This window comes from Acanthochromis polyacanthus, chromosome 1 (assembly GCF_021347895.1).
Source record: "Acanthochromis polyacanthus isolate Apoly-LR-REF ecotype Palm Island chromosome 1, KAUST_Apoly_ChrSc, whole genome shotgun sequence".
NCBI classification, from domain to species: domain Eukaryota; kingdom Metazoa; phylum Chordata; class Actinopteri; family Pomacentridae; genus Acanthochromis; species Acanthochromis polyacanthus.
The window spans coordinates 37,895,622-37,916,861 of NC_067113.1; the positions used below are offsets into that span (position 1 = coordinate 37,895,622).

Genomic DNA, 21,240 nt, shown 5'->3' on the forward strand with positions numbered 1-21,240 from the left:
TTAGAACCTTCAGAACCTTCAGAACCAAACACGGTTCTAACCCTAACCCACAATCCTTAGAACCTTCAGAACCTTCAGAACCAAACACGGTTCTAACCCTAACCCACAATCCTTAGAACCTTCAGAACCTTTAGAACAAACACGGTTCTAACCCTAACCCACAGTCCTTAGAACCTTCAGAACCTTCAGAACCAAACACGGTTCTAACCCTAACCCACAGTCCTTAGAACCTTCAGAACCAAACACGGTTCTAACCCTAACCCACAATCCTTAGAACCTTCAGAACCTTCAGAACAAACACGGTTCTAACCCTAACCCATAATCCTTAGAACCTTCAGAACCTTCAGAACAAACACGGTTCTAACCCTAACCCATAATCCTTAGAACCTTCAGAACCACAGATGAATGTCAACGTTTGTCTCAAACCACCACAGTAGCTAAACAACAGTAATCAGATTACTTCCCCCTGAATAAAGATTACATTTCACATGTCCAGCTGCAATCAGTCTCACAGTAATCAGATTAGTTCTCAGTAGAACGAGGTTCTAAAATGAGCTCCAGAAGCACCAGGAGTGTTTTCAGGGTTGATGATAAGTGATCTAAGGTCTGAAAACTGATTGACATGAAACATTATTTATTAACAGTAGGAACCATAACTGGGTTCCTTGTTCCTGATGATGTTCCACAGAAACAGGACTGCTGATGTTCTCCTGTTGTTTCCCATTAAGGTTCTGTTAGTTTTAGCTTCTGTAGAATCATCTGCAGCCACAAACCGACACGAAACACCACAGGAACACTAAACTACTAAAAACGACGAAACAACTGGATTATTTTCTCCATCAGAGGTTCCTCAGACGTTCTGTTCAGTCCAGAGATCTTCAGTTTACGGTCAGAGGAAAGAACCCAGAACAGATTCACAGAGTTTGACGGTTCCTATCAGAGCGATTCCCAGATTACTGATAACAGTTGGACACTAATGGCTTCATGAAGACAGACTTCATGACAGAAACTCTGCAGAGGTTAGAAAGACGCTGAAGAAGGTTCCAGAAGCTCGACTGTGGGGGTTTGAGTTTCATCCTGATGGAATCTCAGAGAACCTGAGACCCGACTGGAGCTTTGTCCTGACCTTCATCTATCTATAGTCCATCCATCCATCCAATAGATAGACTATAGATAGAGAGAATATAGATATAAAGACGGATTATAGATTGTTGTTTGTGTTGCAGATTCTGACTTTAAGCTTCATGACGTAGTTTAAACAAAGAAAAGTTTCAGACTTACCTGTTCTATTCCGTTCCGTTCCGTTCTTCCCCATCAGGTAGAATCTCAGGTGAAGCTTCCTGCAGGTGGACTCTCAGATGAGATGAGGTCTGTGGAGGGAAACCAAAATGACCATGAAGTTGTCCAGCTTCACATTTATTTACAGCTGATTATCCGTTGATCAAACATTTAATTAGTCATATTTTTGGTTCTTGATTGAAGGTGTTTTGTTTGAAAGTATAAATTCTCTCTGACAATTTAGAGACAAACATTTGTCAGCTGATTACATCTGATTAATGTTTGATTAAACGTTCCTCTGGAGCGTTTCAGCCCTGTCATGTTCCTGCTTCATCAGGATGCAAATATCTTCATGTTCCTGCTGCATTATGAGGTCAGCGGTAGTGGTTTCCTCGTCTCCACAGGTTTCCTGGAACCGAGTCCTTCCTGAATCAGCATCTTTCACCACGTGCTTCATGGAGCTGCTGCTGAGCGCCGTCTGCCCTCAAATGCCTCAGAGGTACAAACACAACAAGTACTGCAGTACCTGAGGATTCACCTGAACTCACCTGAGAATCCTTCAGCATCACACACTGCTTCCTGTCTGACCTGAAGTCTGACTGACGTCTGCAGAGGACAGAAACATTCTGCAGTACTACAGGATGACGTCATTTTGAAGCTGCTGTTCAAGAACAACAACAATAATAATAATAATGATCAGGAAATGTTTCATAACAAATCTGTTTTCATCGCGTTCAGGTTTTATTTCTTCATTAAATCAGCTTCAAACTTTCACAAAGTTTCAACTAAAGTCTGAAGAAAAATGAAGAAAAATCAGCTGATTGTGTTGTTGATGGATCGCTGTGTGTGTTTTAGTGTGTGTTACTGTGTGTATATTGTGTGTATTAGTGTGTCTGGGTTCGTGGGAACTCTCCTGCTTCTATTCTCGGACATCACGTCAGCTCTCCGCTCTCCAGCTTTTTTCTTCTTCGTCTGTTTCTGGACTTGTTGCTTTAGTTTCCCTCAGCGCTGTGTGGATTCACCTCCTCGTGGTTTCACCTCCTCGTGGATTCACCTCCTCGTGGTTTCACCTCCTCGTGGATTCACCTCCTCGTTTCTGCTCCACGGACACGCACACACACGGCGCGTGTCCGCTAACCTGTGGCTGGTCGGAGCTCCGGAGGAGAAGCAGCTTCGTGGATCTTCCGAACCTTCGACACCGCGGATCCGTCAACAGCTGTTTGTGTGTCACGCGTGTGCGTGCGTGTGATTGTGTCCCTCAGTGAGACGGCGTGCACACGCCTCTGCGGGGGGCGGGGGGAGCTGTTTAAAATGCAGCTGATGTGAGCGCGGAGCCAGACGGAGGTGAGCGGAGCGGCAGCATGTCCGCCGAACCGGGCCGTCCGCTGCCGTGACACCGAGCCACGGACCGAACACTCACAGAACCATGACGGTGGTGCCCGCAGAGAACCTGGATGAGACGGTGGCTCTGGCCGCGCTGTCCGCCCAGGACGTGCTGGACCCGGAGCGGACCCAGAACCAGGACTGCTGCGAGCGCGTCGTCATCAACATCTCGGGGCTGCGCTTCGAGACGCAGCTCAAGACGTTGGCTCAGTTTCCCGCCACGCTGCTCGGAGACCCGCGCAAAAGGATGCGCTTCTTTGACCCACTCCGGAACGAGTACTTCTTTGACCGGAACCGGCCCAGCTTCGATGCCATCCTCTACTACTATCAGTCCGGGGGACGGCTCCGGAGACCCGTCAACGTGCCGGTGGACATCTTCATGGAGGAGATCAAGTTCTACGAGCTGGGTGAGGAGGTGATCGAGAATTTCAAGGAGGACGAAGGTTTTATCAAGGAGGAGGAGCGGCCGCTTCCAGACAGCGAGTTTCAGAGGCAGGTCTGGCTCCTGTTCGAGTACCCGGAGAGTTCTGGTCCGGCCCGGGGCATCGCCATCGTGTCGGTGCTGGTCATCCTCATCTCCATCGTGATCTTCTGCCTGGAGACGCTGCCAGAGTTTCGAGAAGAACCGAGAACCTTTGACCACCACCTGTTGGTGAACGGAACCTCTCGAGCCAAGAAGCCCAACCCGTTCACCGACCCGTTCTTCATTGTGGAGACGCTTTGCATCATCTGGTTCTCCTTCGAGTTGCTGGTCCGGTTCCTGGCCTGCCCCAGCAAACCCGCCTTCTTCAAGAACATCATGAACACCATCGACATTGTGGCCATCATGCCGTACTTCATTACTCTGGGTCTGGAGCTGGCCGAGCATCAGGGCAACGGCCAGCAGGCCATGAGTCTGGCCATCCTGAGGGTCATCCGCCTGGTCCGGGTCTTCCGGATCTTCAAGTTGTCCCGCCACTCCAAGGGGCTCCAGATCCTCGGTAAGACGCTACAGGCCAGCATGAGGGAGCTGGGGCTGCTCATCTTCTTCCTCTTCATCGGCGTCATCCTCTTCTCCAGCGCCGTCTACTTCGCCGAGACCGACGACCCGGAGTCCAGCTTCTCCAGCATCCCGGACGCCTTCTGGTGGGCCGTGGTCTCCATGACGACGGTGGGTTACGGGGACATGTGTCCGGTCACCATCGGAGGGAAGATCGTGGGTTCGCTGTGTGCCATCGCCGGCGTGTTGACCATCGCGCTGCCGGTTCCGGTCATCGTGTCCAACTTCAACTACTTCTACCACCGGGAGACGGAACACGAGGAGCAGCTGCAGTACACCCATGTGACCTGCGGGCAGCAGCAGTTCCCCGAGTTCAGGAAGAGCGACAGCAAACCGTCTCTGTCCAAAGACGACTTCCTGTCCAAGGACGACTTCCTGTCCAAAGATGACTTCCGGGACAGCGAGGACACCGACTCCATCAAATACACCAACTGCAGCCCACACAAAGGAACGTACACCGACGTGTGAGGAACCTCGGGCTGAAGAGCTTGTCTTTGTTCTTCACCACAACCACCAGAACCATCAAAACCACCAGAACCACTGGATTCTGTTCAAACCGTCTTCCATTACGTCATAAGTCCAGATGACTGTAGCACTTTATGATCGTATCGTTTCTTAGTAAGTCACATGATGCAGGTTAAAGTTTACATGTGCTTTGTGTCCGAGTGCAGCAACAGAACCATCAGAATCATCAGAACCATCAGAACCAGAACCACCAGGACCACCTGCTGCAGCTGCACATTCAACAGTTTATTTTGATCTGTAGCAGGTCTGAGCCTGACAGACGGCGTTCAGGGCAGCAGTTATTTCAGTCCGTCTGGATCATGATGGAATCAGCCGCAGCCTTTTCCTGACCTGCAGCGCCACCGTGTGGACGCAGAGCGGCGCTGCACGCTGGATGCAGTTTCTATAGCAACCTTCCAGACTTTTCTGTCTTGTCTCCACAGGAATGGAGGTGGAGGCTGGAACCACCATGTTGTTGTGGAGCCTCCATGTTGTTGGATTTTAACAGGAGCTCAGAAATGAAGCAAATCCTCAGAAACATTCGATCTCTTTTTAGGATCACAGCTTCCTCAACTCACCGTTTTAATCACATTTTAGACCAAAAGAAAACATGAAAATCAGAATCAGCTTCACCAATGTGGATGGAAGTTGTACTATATTACTATATTTCAAAACAGAAAATGAAAAATCTTTAATTTGATTAGAAATGGACGTGATGTACGGACGCCCCAAAGGGCCAAAATATCAGCTGTAGGATTTATAGTTTGGTTTAAATACCAATTTTTGAAAACTATCTGAGTTTATATGATTTAATCACAGAAATTCTGGCATTTGTAAGTTTATTTGTTGCTTCCTCCTTTCTTTGTTAACCCTCATGTCATCCTGTGGGTCAAATTGACCTGTTTTAAAGTTTGAAAATGTGTGTGTGTGTGTGTGTGTGTGAGGGGGGGGGGGGGGGGATATTTTCACAGTGAAACTTCTGATGTCTACATTTTCAACATTTTTGGGAAATTTTTGATTGGAAAAAAGAAATGTCAAAAATGTTTCTTAAGAACATTCACATAAAAATCAACCAAAATCCAGTGAATTTTGCTGGATTTTGGTTGATATTTTGTGAATGTTCTTAAAGAAAATATCAGAAGTTTTACTGATATATATGTAATCATTTTAGATATTTTTAGGATTTTTTGGAAGATTTTTACTAATTTTTTGAAAATATTTACAAGACTTTTCTTGCCAAATTTGGGGGATTTTTTTTTAAGTAAAACTTTTAAGGGAACCTTTTAAGGAATTATTGGAATTTTCTTCCTAAAGGTTTTGCAAATTTTCTGAAATTTGGGGATTTTTTGCTGAATTTTTGGAGTTTTTTTTTCAGACAAGGAAACTATATTTTTAGTGCCCATAAATGAGGATAACAGGAGGGTTAAATAAACCAAATTGATTTAAACCACATAAACTCAGACGTTTTTTCCCCAAAATAAAGCGTTTAGATGTTTTAAATCATAATAATAATATTAATACTATATTATTGTAATATATATAGTAAACATCATAAATCCAGCACTAGTCAAATGTTAATTTTTGAGGTTTTTTTTTAAAGAAAAGTGTGGCACCTTTTTCCTTCCATAGCGGTGAAATAAGATGAAATCTGAGGTTTTTCTTTTAATTAATCAGTTCAAGTCCATGACGAAGCTGCACGAGCTGAAGGACTCTTCATGGTGGACTCACCTGGACTCACCTGGACTCTGGGACCACCTGCTGGACCTACAGTGGATCTAACTGATGGAATAAAAATGGATGTTTAGCTGTGAAGCTTGAACTGGGCATCCTGTTGGTGGATTATTTTCTGACCGATGGATGTTTAGAAGCCGACAGAGTTCAGGTTCTGGTCCAGACTCAGGTGAGTTTGTAGAAGCTTCAGTGTGTTTGAGACGCTCCAACTAACTAATCTGAACCACTTCAATCACTGAAACTAAACTGAAAGATTCATGAAACTTCATTATTTCTCTTTGATATTAAAGTAAAAAGTCAAACCTCTAATATTGTCTGAATGAAAACAAACGCACAACTTCAAAAATAATAAACTAGACACAAAGATCAGCATAAAGACAAACAACAAGAACAAGGTCAGTCTATAACTGAGGGACTTTTGAAGTATTTCAGTACAATTTTAGTACAAAATCTAATGTTTTTATGTTCATTATGATAATGTCTTTACAAATTCCATAATTATTAATTACGAAAAAAAATCACCTATTAATAAAAAATGACTGGATATCACTAAAATGTCAACTATGAGATAAAAAGTCCCACAATTATATGTTGACCTGTCAGAATGACTTGAAAATTATCCAGAATTACGGAAAATTAATTCAGAATGACATGAAATTTTCCAAAATGACTCAAAATAACTTGAAAATAGCCAAATTTGGGGGATTTTTTAAAAAAAATAATACGTTTAAGGGAAACTTTTACAGAATTATTGGAATTTTTTTCCTTAAGCTTTTGCAAATTTAAGGTTTGAAAATGTGGAAAAAAATATATTTTCACAGTGAAACTTCGGATGTCCACATTTTCAACATTTTTGGTGGAAAAAAGAAATATGTTTCTTAAAAATAAAAAATAAAATATTAGAATTTTTACTGATATATATGGAATTATTTCAGATATTTTTAGGATTTTTTTTGAAAATTTTCCTCATTTTTGAAAATATTTACAAGAATTTCCTTGCCACACTTTGGGGATTTATTTTTTTTAAATAAAACTTTTTAGGGAAACGTAAGGAATTATTGGAAGTTTCTTCCTGAAGGTTTTGCAAATTTTCGGAAATTTGGGGATTTTTTTTGCTAAATATTGTTCAGACAAGGAAACTATATTTTTTAGTGCCGGTAACTGAAGACAACAGTCGGGTTAAACAGATTCAGACTAAAAACTGCTTTTAAAAGAGAAGACTACGTCAGCATGCTGGTTCAGGACGTTTATCTGACTGAGGGATGATTAAAGTCTGAGTGTGCGGGCTCAGTGAACCTGTGAAGAACCTCCTGTTTGATGGATGGATGTTGGTCTGTTGATCTGAGACGTGCAGTACCACTGTGGACCAGCAGGAGGCAGCAGATGCTCTCTGTTTCAGGTTCTCAACATGTTTCCACTCACATTGTTTTTGACTGAAGAATAAAACTTGTTCAGAACCTGACAGACTCCAGCTGATTTTACTGCAGCTCTGAAGGTTTTTATGAGCCGATGGAGGACTTTATATCATCAAAAACCCACAGACACTCTGCAGAACTACTGAGAAGCAAATGGACACAAACTTCATGTTCAGGCTGTGGAATGGAAATAGTTCAACATCTACAGGATGTGGAGACACCTGACCAAACACATCTACTTGTTCTTTTCCTCAGATTTTTCTGATCTGAGTGGGTTCCATCTTTCTGACTCCTTCTGCCAGAAGACGTTCTGAGTTCTCTCCTTCTTTATGTTGTTCTGGTTCCACAAAGCTGCAGGACTTTAGATTAAAAAATGAAACACGGGGAAGAAAAGTGAGCCCCAATCATCCTGGCAATGGTGGTGCTACTGGTGTTACTGGTGGTGGTATTGGTGTTACTGGTGGTGTTACTGGTGGTATTACTGGTGGTATTGGTGGAGTTACTGGTGGTGGTATTGGTGGTGTTGGTGTTACTGGTGTTACTGGTGGTGGTTGTTCCTCTACAGGCCTCAGCACAGATTCTCTGAGAGCTAACACAGATGCTAACAATAGCTGTCAGAGTTTAACTGTCAACAGCAGCAGTGACATCCAAGGACAAACCTGTTTACCTCACTGCACATGTCCAGCAGCACCTGGTGGAGGTCAGCAGTTCAGGTAGAACATCACAGGTTCAGGTAGAACGTCACAGGTTCAGGTAGAACATCACAGGTTCAGGTAGAACGTCACAGGTTCAGGTAGAACGTCACAGGTTCTGGTAGAACGTCACAGGTTCAGGTAGAACGTCACAGGTTCTGGTAGAACGTCACAGGTTCTGGTAGAACGTCACAGGTTCAGGTAGAACGTCACAGTAGAACGTCACAGGTTCAGGTAGAACGTCACAGTAGAACGTCACAGGTTCAGGTAGAATGTCACAGGTTCAGGTAGAACATCACAGGTTCAGGTAGAACGTCACAGGTTCAGGTAGAACATCACAGGTTCAGGTAGAACGTCACAGGTTCAGGTAGAACGTCACAGGTTCAGGTAGAACGTCACAGGTTCAGGTAGAACGTCACAGTAGAACGTCACAGGTTCAGGTAGAACGTCACAGGTTCTGGTAGAACGTCACAGGTTCTGGTAGAACGTCACAGGTTCTGGTAGAACGTCACAGGTTCTGGTAGAACGGGTCCACTCTTACAACCTCCAGCACTGTGGTTCATTTTTAATGTGGAACCAGAACAACATGAATAAGGAGAGAACTCAGAACCATCTTCTGTCAGTAGGACTCAGTTAAAATGATGGACCCCAGAAAACAGTTCTTTAATGTCTCATTTCAGCTAAAGCCTTTTTGTCTCCTTCATTGAGATTCATGAGAACTTTAGTCCTCCAGAGACTCAGCTGACAGTAAATGTCATCTTAACAAATGGTAGCTGCTTGTGGGAGTTTGGTTGTATTTTTTATGTTGCCATGGCAACAGAGGATACTGCATTCTGACTGGTTGGAAAGGATTTCCCATGTCCTGACAGTGTCTGGTTAAAGCGCCTCCTGCTGGGCAGAGGATGGAAGTTAACCAGAGGCTGTTCTGTACATGATGGGGTTGGTTTATTCTGTCTGGAGGTCCAGATGTTGGTTCTGATCAGCATCAGGCTGTGGCTGGACTCTATGATGTTCACACGAAACTACAAATCATTCACTTCCTACCTTCCAGGCGCTGAAAGCAGCACAATGACCTGAAGATATTTAGCTCTGTTTGACAATGTAGAGGTTGGTTAGAGATGGGTTAGTATGAGGTTAGAGATGGGTTAGTGATGGGTTAGTATGAGGTTAGAGATGGGTTAGTATGAGGTTAGAGATGGGTTAGTGATGGGTTAGTATGAGGTTAGAGATGGGTTAGTATGAGGTTAGAGATGGGTTAGAGATGGGTTAGTATGAGGTTAGAGATGGGTTAGTGATGGGTTAGTATGAGGTTAGAGATGGGTTAGTGATGGGTTAGTATGAGGTTAGAGATGGGTTAGAGATGGGTTAGTATGAGGTTAGAGATGGGTTAGAGATGGGTTAGTATGAGGTTAGAGATGGGTTAGTGTGAGGTTAGAGATGGGTTAGTGATGGGTTAGTATGAGGTTAGAGATGGGTTAGTATGAGGTTAGAGATGGGTTAGTGATGGGTTAGTATGAGGTTAGAGATGGGTTAGTATGAGGTTAGAGATGGGTTAGTATGAGGTTAGAGATGGGTTAGTGATGGGTTAGTATGAGGTTAGAGATGGGTTAGTATGAGGTTAGAGATGGGTTAGTATGAGGTTAGAGATGGGTTAGTGATGGGTTAGTATGAGGTTAGAGATGGGTTAGTGTGAGGTTAGAGATGGGTTAGTGATGGGTTAGTATGAGGTTAGAGATGGGTTAGTATGAGGTTAGAGATGGGTTAGTATGAGGTTAGAGATGGGTTAGAGATGGGTTAGTATGAGGTTAGAGATGGGTTAGTGATGGGTTAGTATGAGGTTAGAGATGGGTTAGTATGAGGTTAGAGATGGGTTAGTGATGGGTTAGTATGAGGTTAGAGATGGGTTAGTATGAGGTTAGAGATGGGTTAGTGATGGGTTAGTATGAGGTTAGAGATGGGTTAGTATGAGGTTAGAGATGGGTTAGTATGAGGTTAGAGATGGGTTAGTATGAGGTTAGAGATGGGTTAGTGATGGGTTAGTATGAGGTTAGAGATGGGTTAGAGATGGGTTAGTATGAGGTTAGAGATGGGTTAGAGATGGGTTAGTATGAGGTTAGAGATGGGTTAGTGTGAGGTTAGAGATGGGTTAGTGATGGGTTAGTATGAGGTTAGAGATGGGTTAGTGTGAGGTTAGAGATGGGTTAGTATTGGTTAAAATCTTTAACTCACCAGGTTGTCCAGGTTAACGTTGGGTTAATGTTTTAGCATTAGCTAGTTAAGGTCAAGGTAAGGTCAAGTTGAGGTCAGAGTGAATCTTTTAATGAGCTGCAGCAGGTGATCAGAGCTGGTCTTTGGTATCTGTTATTGATTATCATCCCTGCTCTGCCTTCATGCAGAACGGTCTATTTTTAGCGCGGTTATACGGAGAACCAGTCATGCCTAAAGAAGCCAGCTGATGATGGTTGTAGAACTCACTGGAGTGAAGTGAAGCTAGGGAAAATGCAGCGAGCGGTTTGACTGGATGATCTTCCAAATGAGTCCACAGCTGGTTGGAGCTGCAGCTTCTGGTCCAGCTGCTCGTCCTGCTTCCACTCATCACGTCTGCAGCACATTTTTATTCTTCCTGTTTCCCACCAGCGTCTTGAGATCGTCGTCTGTTGGCTGAAGGCACATTATCACTCAACATGTCTGGTTTTAACACCTCCGTCCGGTGTTTGGGTCACAGACTATGCTAAAATACACGTTTAGTGATATTCTATCTTCATGTTGTCAACAGATCCAGTGAGCAGCAGTGGAAGTATCTCAGATCATTCTGTGTTTTTATTTTAGAAATGTGACTGGATGGATTACTGTGCAGGAAGAAGCTTCTGTTTTGTGAGACTGCTCTCATTTTTGTTAGAAAGTTGATCAAATGACCAGAAAAATGCAAAATAATAACGAACACTCAAAGTTACCACAAAACGATGAAGAAGTATCCAAAAGAAACACAATAAGACCAGAAGAAGATACAAAATGACCTCAAAGTGCTTCAGAGAGAAAAGGTTTTAACCCTCCTGTTGTCCTCATTTATGGGCACCAAAAAATATTGATTCTTTGTATGAAAAAATCCAAAAATGTAGCAAATATATTCCTCAAATTTCTGAAAATGTGCAAAACTTTCAGGAAGAACATTCCAATAATTCCTGAAAAGTTTTATTTAAAAAAAAAAAATTGGCAAGATTATTATTTTTTAAATCTTTTATTTTCAAATAAGGAGTAAAAATCTTCCAAAAAACCCTAAAAATATATAAAATGATTACATCTGTATCAGTAAAACTTCTAATATTTTCCTTTAAGAACATTCAACAAAAAATCAACCAAAATCCAGCAAAAAAAAACAAAAAAAAAAACGCTGGATTTTGGTTGATTTTTCAGTGAGTGTTCTTAGGAAACATTTTTCCCCACCAGAAAAAGTTCAAAATATGGACATCAGAAGTTTTATTGTGAAATCTTTTTTTTTTCACATTTTGAAACTTTAAACTTGCAAAACCTTCAGGAAGAAAATTCCAATAATTCCTTAAAAAATTCCCTTAAAAGATTTACCGGTATTTAAAAAAATGGCAAGAAAATTCTTGTAAATATTTTCAAAATGAGTACAAATATTTTTTTAAAAATCCTAAAAATATCTAAAGTTATTCCATATATAGCAGTAAAACATCTAATATATTATTAAGAACATTCACCCCAAAAAAACAACCAAAATCCAGCGATTTTCACTGGATTTTTCTGTGAATGTTCTAAGGAAACATTTTTAACATTTCTTTTTTCCATCTAAAAATGTTGACAAATTTCCTAAAAATGTTGAAAATGTGGACATCAGAAGTCTCACTGTGAAATTATATTTTTTCCACATTTTCAAACTTTAAAACGGGTCGATGTTGACCTGCAGGACGACATGAGGGGTGAAAGTGAGACAGACTGATGTATAACGTGTTTTCTAACGAGGCCACAGTGACGCTGGTGTCGGTCGGTTTGATGCCTGTCAGCACAGAGTAAACAGGAAGTGATGTTTGCTTTGGGCTCTGCTTCCTCAGCATGTGACTGATGGAAGCCTGCAGGGGTTTACTCATGAGGCTGAGGACTCGGTCACATTGTGGGACTCTGGTTTGGTCCTAAACACGAAACTCCACAAGGAAAACGGTTCATTTGTATGCCGAAAACACAAAAAGGCTAAATGTACTTAAAGTGGCCACAAAGAAGACAAAACATGACAAAAGACGAAGAACAGCCAACAGGACGCAAAGTGACCACGAAAAGCTCCATCCATCATCCATCATACATCCATCCTCCATCCATCCATCATCCATCATACATCCATCCATCATCCATCCATCCATCCATCCATCCATCCATCATACATCATACATCCATTCATCCTCCATCCATCATACATACGTCCATCATACATCCATCCATCATACATCCATCCATCCATCCATCCATCATCCATTCATCCATCCATCCTCCATCCATCCATCCATCAATCATAAATCCATCCATCATCCATCATACATCCATCCATCCATCATCCATCCATCCATCATACATTCATCCATCTATCCATAAATCATACATCCATCCATCCATCAATCATAAATCCATCCATCATCCATCATACATCCATCCATCATACATCCATCCATCCATCATCCATCCATAAATCATACATTCATCCATCCATAAATCATACATTCATTCATCCATCCATCATCCATCCATCCATCCATCCATCCACCTCTTAATCCTCTGTAGGGTATTGGGGGGGGGGCAGAGTCTATCCCAGAAAAGTGAGGGCAGGTTCACCTGGACAGGTAACAGTCTATCAGAGATATGCAAACACAAACCAAGAACAAAAAAGAGATACTAAACAACTAACAAGAAAATGTACATAAAATGACCTCAAAAACGGCACAAAGTCACCCCACAGTTACCACGGTGACACAACATGACCAAACAGTGATACAAAACTAAAAGGCAGAAAAAAAATTCAAAAACCAACCAAAAGAATGTTAGAAAACTTTTTAAAAAGAAACACAAAACTACTGATGATACGCAAAACATCCACAAAGAGATGAAACTAAGCAGAGCCTGATGCCCTGGAGACTCCTGAAAGTTCTTCTATTTCCTGACCCTCTGTTCAAGCAGGAGGTCGACTCGTTTACAACCAAGACCTCTGAGGTCTCCAGTAAATGTTGAGACCAAAGATTGTTGTGACCTGCTGAGATCTGTGCGTGTTCTCCAGAATAACTTGTCTTAAAGGTTCATCTGTCTTATCTGTTTTCAGGAGGATCATGTTGAGTCCATCATCCTTCAGGAAGTCCATGAGGAAGAGGACTTCAGCTCTGAGAACCACAGGAACATCATCATGGACGCCATGGAATTATTCTGTTGCCAAATCTATTTTTTAGCACCATGCTGTGTTTTCTATGGGGAGGAACCATCCGCCTCGTGAATTACTTTCTAGATTCTGGACATTTGTTCTAATGTGTTTTGATTTCTGTTCTTTTTTGCCTTGGTGAAGACAAAGCAGCTCCAGCGGTCAAACCGTCCACGAATGTCTGGCAGGAAAAAGATTCTCTGAATGTTTCTGTGTTTGTGATCAGAATATGAGTAACATCTACCTCAGTTCATCAGAAGCTTTAACACCTCCATGATCTCCAACATCTGGTGCAGCAACTCACTGAAGCTCTAGAAACTGCCAACAAAAGATAGAAGATGTTGATAGAATCGAAATATGAAGCCAATAATTAACGATTCGGGCATTTTGTTTTGCACATTTTGTTAATTTATTTGTGAAACGGAGTGAATGTGAGAGTTTGAGTTAAATGTTGATTTAAAGGCAATAATGTTCTCAGAGCGACTCGTCTTAAAAAAGCTGAAACTGATTCTTCACTTCTTGTAGTTTTCCCAGAATCAGACCAAGTTTCTGCTTCCAACTAAACCAGAAAAAACAACGAATGCTACTGTTGGTTTCACAGCAAAGTCTGGAAAACCAAACATTTATTTATGTAGACCTACTGGCATTTTTACTCACCTTTCTGTTTCTGCTTTTAGTCTCTGTTGCTCTTTTCTCTTGTTTTTGTCGTTTAGTTTTCAGACATAATAAGAAAAATATTCCCAGAATGAAATGTGGGGTTATCTCCATAAAACTAATATTAGTGATAATAAATGGAAATGTTTCCTTGCACTGAAGCGAACAGCTATGCTAGGCTAGAAGTTTCCCTCCATTGAAGCTACAAGCTAAGCTAAGCATTTCCCCCACAGAAACTAACACCTACGCTAAGCTTACAACTTCCTTTCACTGAAGTGAAGCTGTTTTCTCCAATAGCTAAGCTAACAGTTTCCTTACATTGAAGCTTATCGCTAAGCTAACAATTTCCCTCCACAGACACTACGAGCTCAGCATAGCTAACAGTCTCCCTCCACTGAAGCTAATAGCTAGGCTAAGCTAACAGCTATTCTCCACTGAAGCTAATAGCTAAGCTAGAAGTTTCCCTCCACTGAAGCTATTAGCTAAGCTAATAGTTATCCTTCACAAAAGCTACAAGGTAAGCTAACAGTTTCCCTCTCTGAAGAGCTAAGCTAACAGTTTCTCCCTCTGAAGCTAATAGCTAAGTTAAATTCCCCTCACTGAAGTTAATGGCTAAGCTAGCAGTTTCCCTCCATTTAAGCTATTAATTAAGGTAACAGTTACCCCCCACAGAAGCTCAAAGCTAAGCTAACAATTTTCCTTTCTGAAGTTAAGAGCTAACAGTTGTACCCCCTCTGACGGTTAGAGCTAAGCTCACAGTTTCTCCCTCTGAAGCTAATAGCTAAACTAACAGTTTCCTCCTCTGAAACTAAAAGCTAAGTTAGCAGCCAACCCCCTTGAAGCTAACAGCTAAGCAAACAGTTATCCCCTCTGAAGTTAGTAGCTAAGCTAACAGTTTCCCCCTCTGAAGCTAAAAGCTAAGTTAGCAGCCAACCCCCTTTGAAGCTAACAGCTAAGCAAACACATATCCCCCTCTGAAGCTCGTAGCACAGTTTAAACAGTTTAATCTCCGTCTGATTCTGGGACCAAACAACCAGCTGTCCTGATTCTTCCACTGTCGTGTCTCATTGTGAAACAGCTGAAGGAGGTGTCGCTGCGACGCTTCAGCTCTGATTAGCGTGTTCTGTTTCAGCTCTGATTAGCGTGTTCTGCTTCCTGTATGTGCAATAATAGCGCAGCGCTAACGCTAGCTCCACACGTTCCTCCATCAGCGATCCATCTGCTCTTCATCTGTTCATAAAGCAATAGAGTGGAAGCTGAATGCTTTCTGCTTCTCTTTTTTATTCTCATGTTTATTTTGACAATCTTGAATTGTGATCTATTTTTGATAAAATAAATCTTTAATCCTGATCGATCTGCATGTGTCACATGATCACATGCAGATGTGTCACTTCCTGTTTCCTGTGTTGTTATGTGTCATTACCATGTTCAGTCTGTGGTTCATTTTAACTCTCTGTTGGTTCATTTTAACTGTGGTTCATGTTTAAAGTCCTGCAGCTCTGTGGAACCAGAACATCATGAAGGACAGAGAACTCAGAGATTCTCCTGTCAGAACGACGGAAACCAGAAGAAATAAACTGTCCTTTGGTTATTTATTTAAAAAATCAGTCAAACAGAATCAGTTGGAACCAGGACAAAGGAGGTTTGGTGAAACAGTGAATCATCTTCATCCATGCTGAGGTTCTGCTAGAACCCGTCACATGTTCCATGATATTCTGATAGACTATTTTATGATCTGTAATGAGATAAGATAAAACTGTGGGCCAGTAATAATAATAATTCTGTCATTGTGTTTGAATATATTCCGAGTGGAGACACTGATCAGCAAAACGTTCATCCACTAAACTTACTTCCTGTTTATTTCCATTAATGTGGCGGATGAACCCGTTGGTGATCAGGTCAGATAGCAGCTCTTCTGAAAGTAGATCTGATGCAGTTTGATAACCTTTGGGTTAGGGGTTAGTTAGTCTGTGGGTTAGGGGTTAGTTAGTCTGTGGGTTAACGGTTAGTCATGGGTTAGTTAGTCTGTGGGCTAGGGGTTTAGTTAGTTCTGTGGGTTAGGGGTTAGTTAGGGGTTAGTTAGTCTGTGGGTTAGGGGTTAGTTAGTCTGTGGGTTAGGGGTTAGTTAGTCTGTGGGCTAGGGGTTAGTTAGTCTGTGGGCTAGGGGTTAGTTAGTCTGTGGGTTAGGGGTTAGTTAGTCTGTGGGCTAGGGGTTAGTTAGTCTGTGGGCTAGGGGTTAGTTAGTCTGTGGGTTAGGGGTTAGTTAGTCTGTGGGCTAGGGGTTAGTTAGTCTGTGGGTTAGGGGTTAGTTAGGGGTTAGTTAGTCTGTGGGTTAACGGTTAGTCATGGGTTAGTTAGTCTGTGGGCTAGGGGTTAGTTAGTCTGTGGGTTAGGGGTTAGTTAGGGGTTAGTTAGTCTGTGGGTTAGGGGTTAGTTAGTCTGTGGGCTAGGGGTTAGTTAGTCTGTGGGCTAGGGGTTAGTTAGTCTGTGGGTTAGGGGTTAGTTAGTCTGTGGGCTAGGGGTTAGTTAGTCTGTGGGCTAGGGGTTAGTTAGTCTGTGGGCTAGGGGTTAGTTAGTCTGTGGGCTAGGGGTTAGTTAGTCTGTGGGTTAGGGGTTAGTTAGTCTGTGGGCTAGGGGTTAGTTATGGGTTAGTTAGTCTGTGGGCTAGAGGTTAGTTAGTCTGTGGGCTAGGGATTAGTTTAGTCTATGGGTTAGGGGTTAGTTATGGGTTAGTTAGTCTGTGGGTTAGGGGTTAGTTAGTCTGTGGGTTAGGGGTTAGTTAGGGGTTAGTTAGTCTGTGGGTTAGGGGTTAGTTAGTCTGTGGGCTAGGGGTTAGTTAGTCTGTGGGCTAGGGGTTAGTTAGTCTGTGGGTTAGGGGTTAGTTAGTCTGTGGGCTAGGGGTTAGTTATGGGTTAGTTAGTCTGTGGGCTAGAGGTTAGTTAGTCTGTGGGCTAGGGATTAGTTAGTCTATGGGTTAGGGGTTAGTTATGGGTTAGTTAGTCTGTGGGTTAGGGGTTAGTTAGTCTGTGGGTTAGGGGTTAGTTAGGGGTTAGTTAGTCTATGGGTTAGGGGTTAGTTAGTCTGTGGGCTAGGGATTAGTTAGTCTATGGGTTAGGGGTTAGTTATGGGTTAGTTAGTCTGTGGGTTAGGGGTTAGTTAGTCTGTGGGTTAGGGGTTAGTTAGTCTGTGGGCTAGGGGTTAGTTATGGGTTAGTTAGTCTGTGGGCTAGAGGTTAGTTAGTCTGTGGGCTAGGGATTAGTTAGTCTATGGGTTAGGGGTTAGTTATGGGTTAGTTAGTCTGTGGGTTAGGGGTTAGTTAGTCTGTGGGCTAGGGGTTAGTTATGGGTTAGTTAGTCTGTGGGCTAGAGGTTAGTTAGTCTGTGGGCTAGGGATTAGTTAGTCTATGGGTTAGGGGTTAGTTATGGGTTAGTTAGTCTGTGGGTTAGGGGTTAGTTAGTCTGTGGGTTAGGGGTTAGTTAGTCTATGGGTTAGGGGTTAGTTATGGGTTAGTTAGTCTGTGGGTTAGGGGTTAGTTAGTCTGTGGGTTAGGGGTTAGTTAGTCTGTGGGTTAGGGGTTAGTTAGGGGTTAGTTAGTCTGTGGGTTAGGGGTTAGTTAGTCTGTGGGCTAGGGGTTAGTTAGTCTGTGGGGCTAGGGGTTAGTTATGGGTTAGTTAGTCTGTGGGCTAGGGGTTAGTTAGTCTGTGGGCTAGGGGTTAGTTATGGGTTAGTCTGTGGGCTAGGGGTTAGTTAGTCTGTGGGTTAGGGGTTAGTTAGTCTGTGGGTTAGGGATTAGTTAGTCTGTGGGTTAGGGGTTAGTTAGTCTGTGGGTTAGGGGTTAGTTAGTCTGTGGGTTAGGGATTAGTTAGTCTGTGGGTTAGGGGTTAGTTAGTCTGTGGGTTAGGGGTTAGTTAGTCTGTGGGTTAGCGGTCAGTTAGTCTGTGGGTTAGGGGTTAGTTAGTCTGTGGGTTAGGGATTAGTTAGTCTGTGGGTTAGGGGTTAGTTAGTCTGTGGGTTAGCGGTTAGTTAGTCTGTGGGTTAGCGGTCAGTTAGTCTGTGGGTTAGGGGTTAGTTAGTCTGTGGTTAGGGGTTAGTTAGTCTGTGGGTTAGGGGTTAGTTAGTCTGTGGGTTAGGGGTTAGTTAGTCTGTGGGTTAGGGGTTAGTTATGGGTTAGCTAGTCTGTGGGTTAGGGTTAGTTAGTCTGTCGGCTAGGGGTTAGTTAGTCTGTGGGCTAGGGGTTAGTTATGGGTTAGTTAGTCTGTGGGCTAGGGGTTAGTTAGTCTGTGGGCTAGGGGTTAGTTATGGGTTAGTCTGTGGGCTAGGGGTTAGTTAGTCTGTGGGTTAGGGGTTAGTTAGTCTGTGGGTTAGGGATTAGTTAGTCTGTGGGTTAGGGGTTAGTTAGTCTGTGGGTTAGGGATTAGTTAGTCTGTGGGTTAGGGATTAGTTAGTCTGTGGGTTAGGGGTTAGTTAGTCTGTGGGTTAGCGGTCAGTTAGTCTGTGGGTTAGGGGTTAGTTAGTCTGTGGGTTAGGGGTTAGTTAGTCTGTGGGTTAGCGGTCAGTTAGTCTGTGGGTTAGGGATTAGTTAGTCTGTGGGTTAGCGATTAGTTAGTCTGTGGGTTAGGGGTTAGTTAGTCTGTGGGTTAGGGGTTAGTTAGTCTGTGGGTTAGCGGTCAGTTAGTCTGTGGGTTAGGGATTAGTTAGTCTGTGGGTTAGCGATTAGTTAGTCTGTGGGTTAGGGGGTTAGTTAGTCTGTGGGTTAGGGATTAGTTAGTCTGTGGGTTAGGGATTAGTTAGTCTGTGGGTTAGGGGTTAGTTAGTCTGTGGGTTAGGGGTTAGTTAGTCTGTGGGTTAGCGGTCAGTTAGTCTGTGGGTTAGGGATTAGTTAGTCTGTGGGTTAGCGATTAGTTAGTCTGTGGGTTAGGGGTTAGTTAGTCTGTGGTTAGCGGTTAGTTAGTCTGTGGGTTAGGGATTAGTTAGTCTGTGGGTTAGGGATTAGTTAGTCTGTGGGTTAGGGGTTAGTTAGTCTGTGGGTTAGGGATTAGTTAGTCTGTGGGTTAGCGGTCAGTTAGTCTGTGGGCTAGGGGTTAGTTAGTCTTTGTTGGCCCTTCATATACCCCGAGCTCCTCCAAAATAAACTGAACAGAAAATATTTTCTCAAAGTTCACGGTTAAAGAGAAAAAGTTAAAAAATAATCCAAAGAGATTTTCATGCAAAAGCTTCAGTAATGTGAAGAAATCGAGTTGAATGGAGGTTTTCTGTTGATCTCAGTAAAGCAGTTGTACGAGTTAGAGTCACAGTGTCGTAGTTCTCACTCTGAAGTCTTTACTATTTATCAGAGGTTTCTCCACGCTGAATGTTGTGCTGCACTGGTTCAGGGCTTCAGAGGGTTAAATATAAAATAACACATCAGAATCATCAAACAGTTTCATGGTCTGATCTGTGACGTGTTTCATAAATATTTTTTATGTTCATCAGCTGTCTCCATCCAGTTTCAGCTCATATGTTGAGGGTCAGACTCTAAACCAAACCCAGCCTTCACCATCCTGCTGATCTGTACAATATTAATGTGTGTAGTTTGTCCAGATGTTTGTGTCGTAACCATAGAAACCAGCAGTTATTCATCAATAAGCAATAATGCATGTAAAGTACAACATCATCAGCAAAAGATGAGTCGTCTGGTTGTTCTTATCTGTGCATAAAAAGTAAATAGTGCCTTAATAACCATAATGATGTTAAGTTATGAATCTGTTTATGCATCTGAAGTATCATAGAAGAAGATTGTGTGATGGTGTTAGAAGAATACAGTATTAATGTAGATTAATGTCTTGAATGTACAGTAAGAAGTCTTCCTGGTTGGTGTTGGGCGGAAAAACTTAAGAAAAAAATGTTAAACAGCCTGAGTCTGAGAGGACAGACTGCTGCTGAGTGTTTGACATTTAGAGGATTTATCTTTTGGAGAAAATGCAGTTTTGGTTCGTTTTCTTTAGAAAACAGGCCAAAAAACACAAAAAAACTGATTTAATGTTGAGACAGAGTCACAGAAAAATAGTTTCATCGACAATAAATGACAGATTTAGGATAAAAGAAGTAAAAAAAACGAGCAGCAGGAATGTCCTCTCTGCGCTCCTGTAGTTTGGTTTTAGAACTAGTTCTTCACACGTTCTGTTTTCATCCGTTTCTCAAGTACGAAAATATTTTAATCATAATATGGAATGACAGTTTCACACCAGTGTACATCTCAGCCTTTATTTCAGAGTGTTCATATATAAAAAAACACTCATTATTTACTGAAGATAAGGTAGTGGAGTTAACCCTCCTGTTGTCATCATTTTATTTCACATTTTCAAACTTTAAAACGGGTCAATTTGATCCGTAGGACGACACGAGGGTTAAAACTTGACCTTTCACATTGTTAAAAAATGACAAAGAAAAGAAAAAAGGTTTGTGGAATTTTGGGAAAAAATATTATTTATATTTTTAAATGTGTTAAAATACAATAAAAAAGAAGAAACACCTGATGTGACAGGTGAAGAAGAGCTGAAATAATTCTATAATAAATAAGTGATGCTAACTGAACCCTTGACCACATTCCAGCCAGATGTGTCGCTTTAATTGTTTCTTTAAAAATGCTAAGATTCAGAATCACAATGATGCATCTTTTTGTAACATTTGATTTGGTTTGTCTGGATGAACTAACCGAAAGCAGCTGATTATTTAAAGTTCATCCTGAACCATGTGGACTTCCTGTTTGTCTGTTAAACTGAGAAGAAGAAGAAGAAAGAACTCAGCCTCTAAACGGCTCCAGGGTTCTGAGTCTTTGTGTTTTCAGATCTACTCAAACTACAGAAAAATCAAACTTCAGCTCGTGTCCTCAGTGTTAGAACTCAAAGATAGAGTTTATTTTTAATGTGTGTGTGTCAGATTTAAGCTTAAAGCAGAAAAACAGCCTCATAATGTGAATAAATGTCCACCTTGGATACTGTATATGCACAACAGAGTCATTCTGAATACTAGTTGTGACGACGTTTAATGTGGCCTTTTCTTTCTCTTCCTGTAACGACTACTGTTAACAATGATTTGTACAATATGGTTTATTAAAGTTAAACAGAAATGAACTGTCCTGTACTGGCT

The 21,240-nt window shown here is 42.2% G+C and overlaps 1 protein-coding gene and 1 long non-coding RNA gene across 51 annotated transcripts; both read left to right on the forward strand.

Annotated features, from left to right (window-relative positions):
* The first annotated feature begins 2,160 nt into the window (after positions 1–2,160).
* LOC110970937 (shaker-related potassium channel tsha2-like) lies at positions 2,161–6,363 on the forward strand. The gene has a single exon (XM_022221248.2). It carries the CDS (start codon positions 2,705–2,707, stop codon positions 4,166–4,168), a length of 1,464 nt encoding a protein of 487 aa, XP_022076940.2. The 5' UTR covers positions 2,161–2,704; the 3' UTR covers positions 4,169–6,363.
* Positions 6,364–6,943: 580 nt separating this feature from the next.
* On the forward strand, positions 6,944–21,224 carry LOC127537016 (uncharacterized). Of its 50 annotated transcripts, none has more exons than XR_007946306.1 (5): positions 6,944–8,057; positions 8,098–10,033; positions 10,089–10,121; positions 10,177–16,155; positions 18,439–21,224. It is a non-coding gene; the product is annotated as an uncharacterized LOC127537016 (long non-coding RNA). The 50 variants fall into 50 exon arrangements; XR_007946325.1 differs by having other exon boundaries at positions 8,098–9,989; positions 10,056–10,121; XR_007946324.1 differs by lacking the exon at positions 10,089–10,121 and adding an exon at positions 10,056–10,088 and having other exon boundaries at positions 8,098–9,989; positions 10,122–16,155.
* Positions 21,225–21,240: the final 16 nt, after the last annotated feature.

What these genes read in the sequence shown, in the direction of transcription:
- LOC110970937 (XM_022221248.2), top strand. Translation starts at nt 2,705, where the DNA reads ATGACGGTGGTGCCCGCAGAGAACCTGGATGAGACGGTGGCTCTGGCC.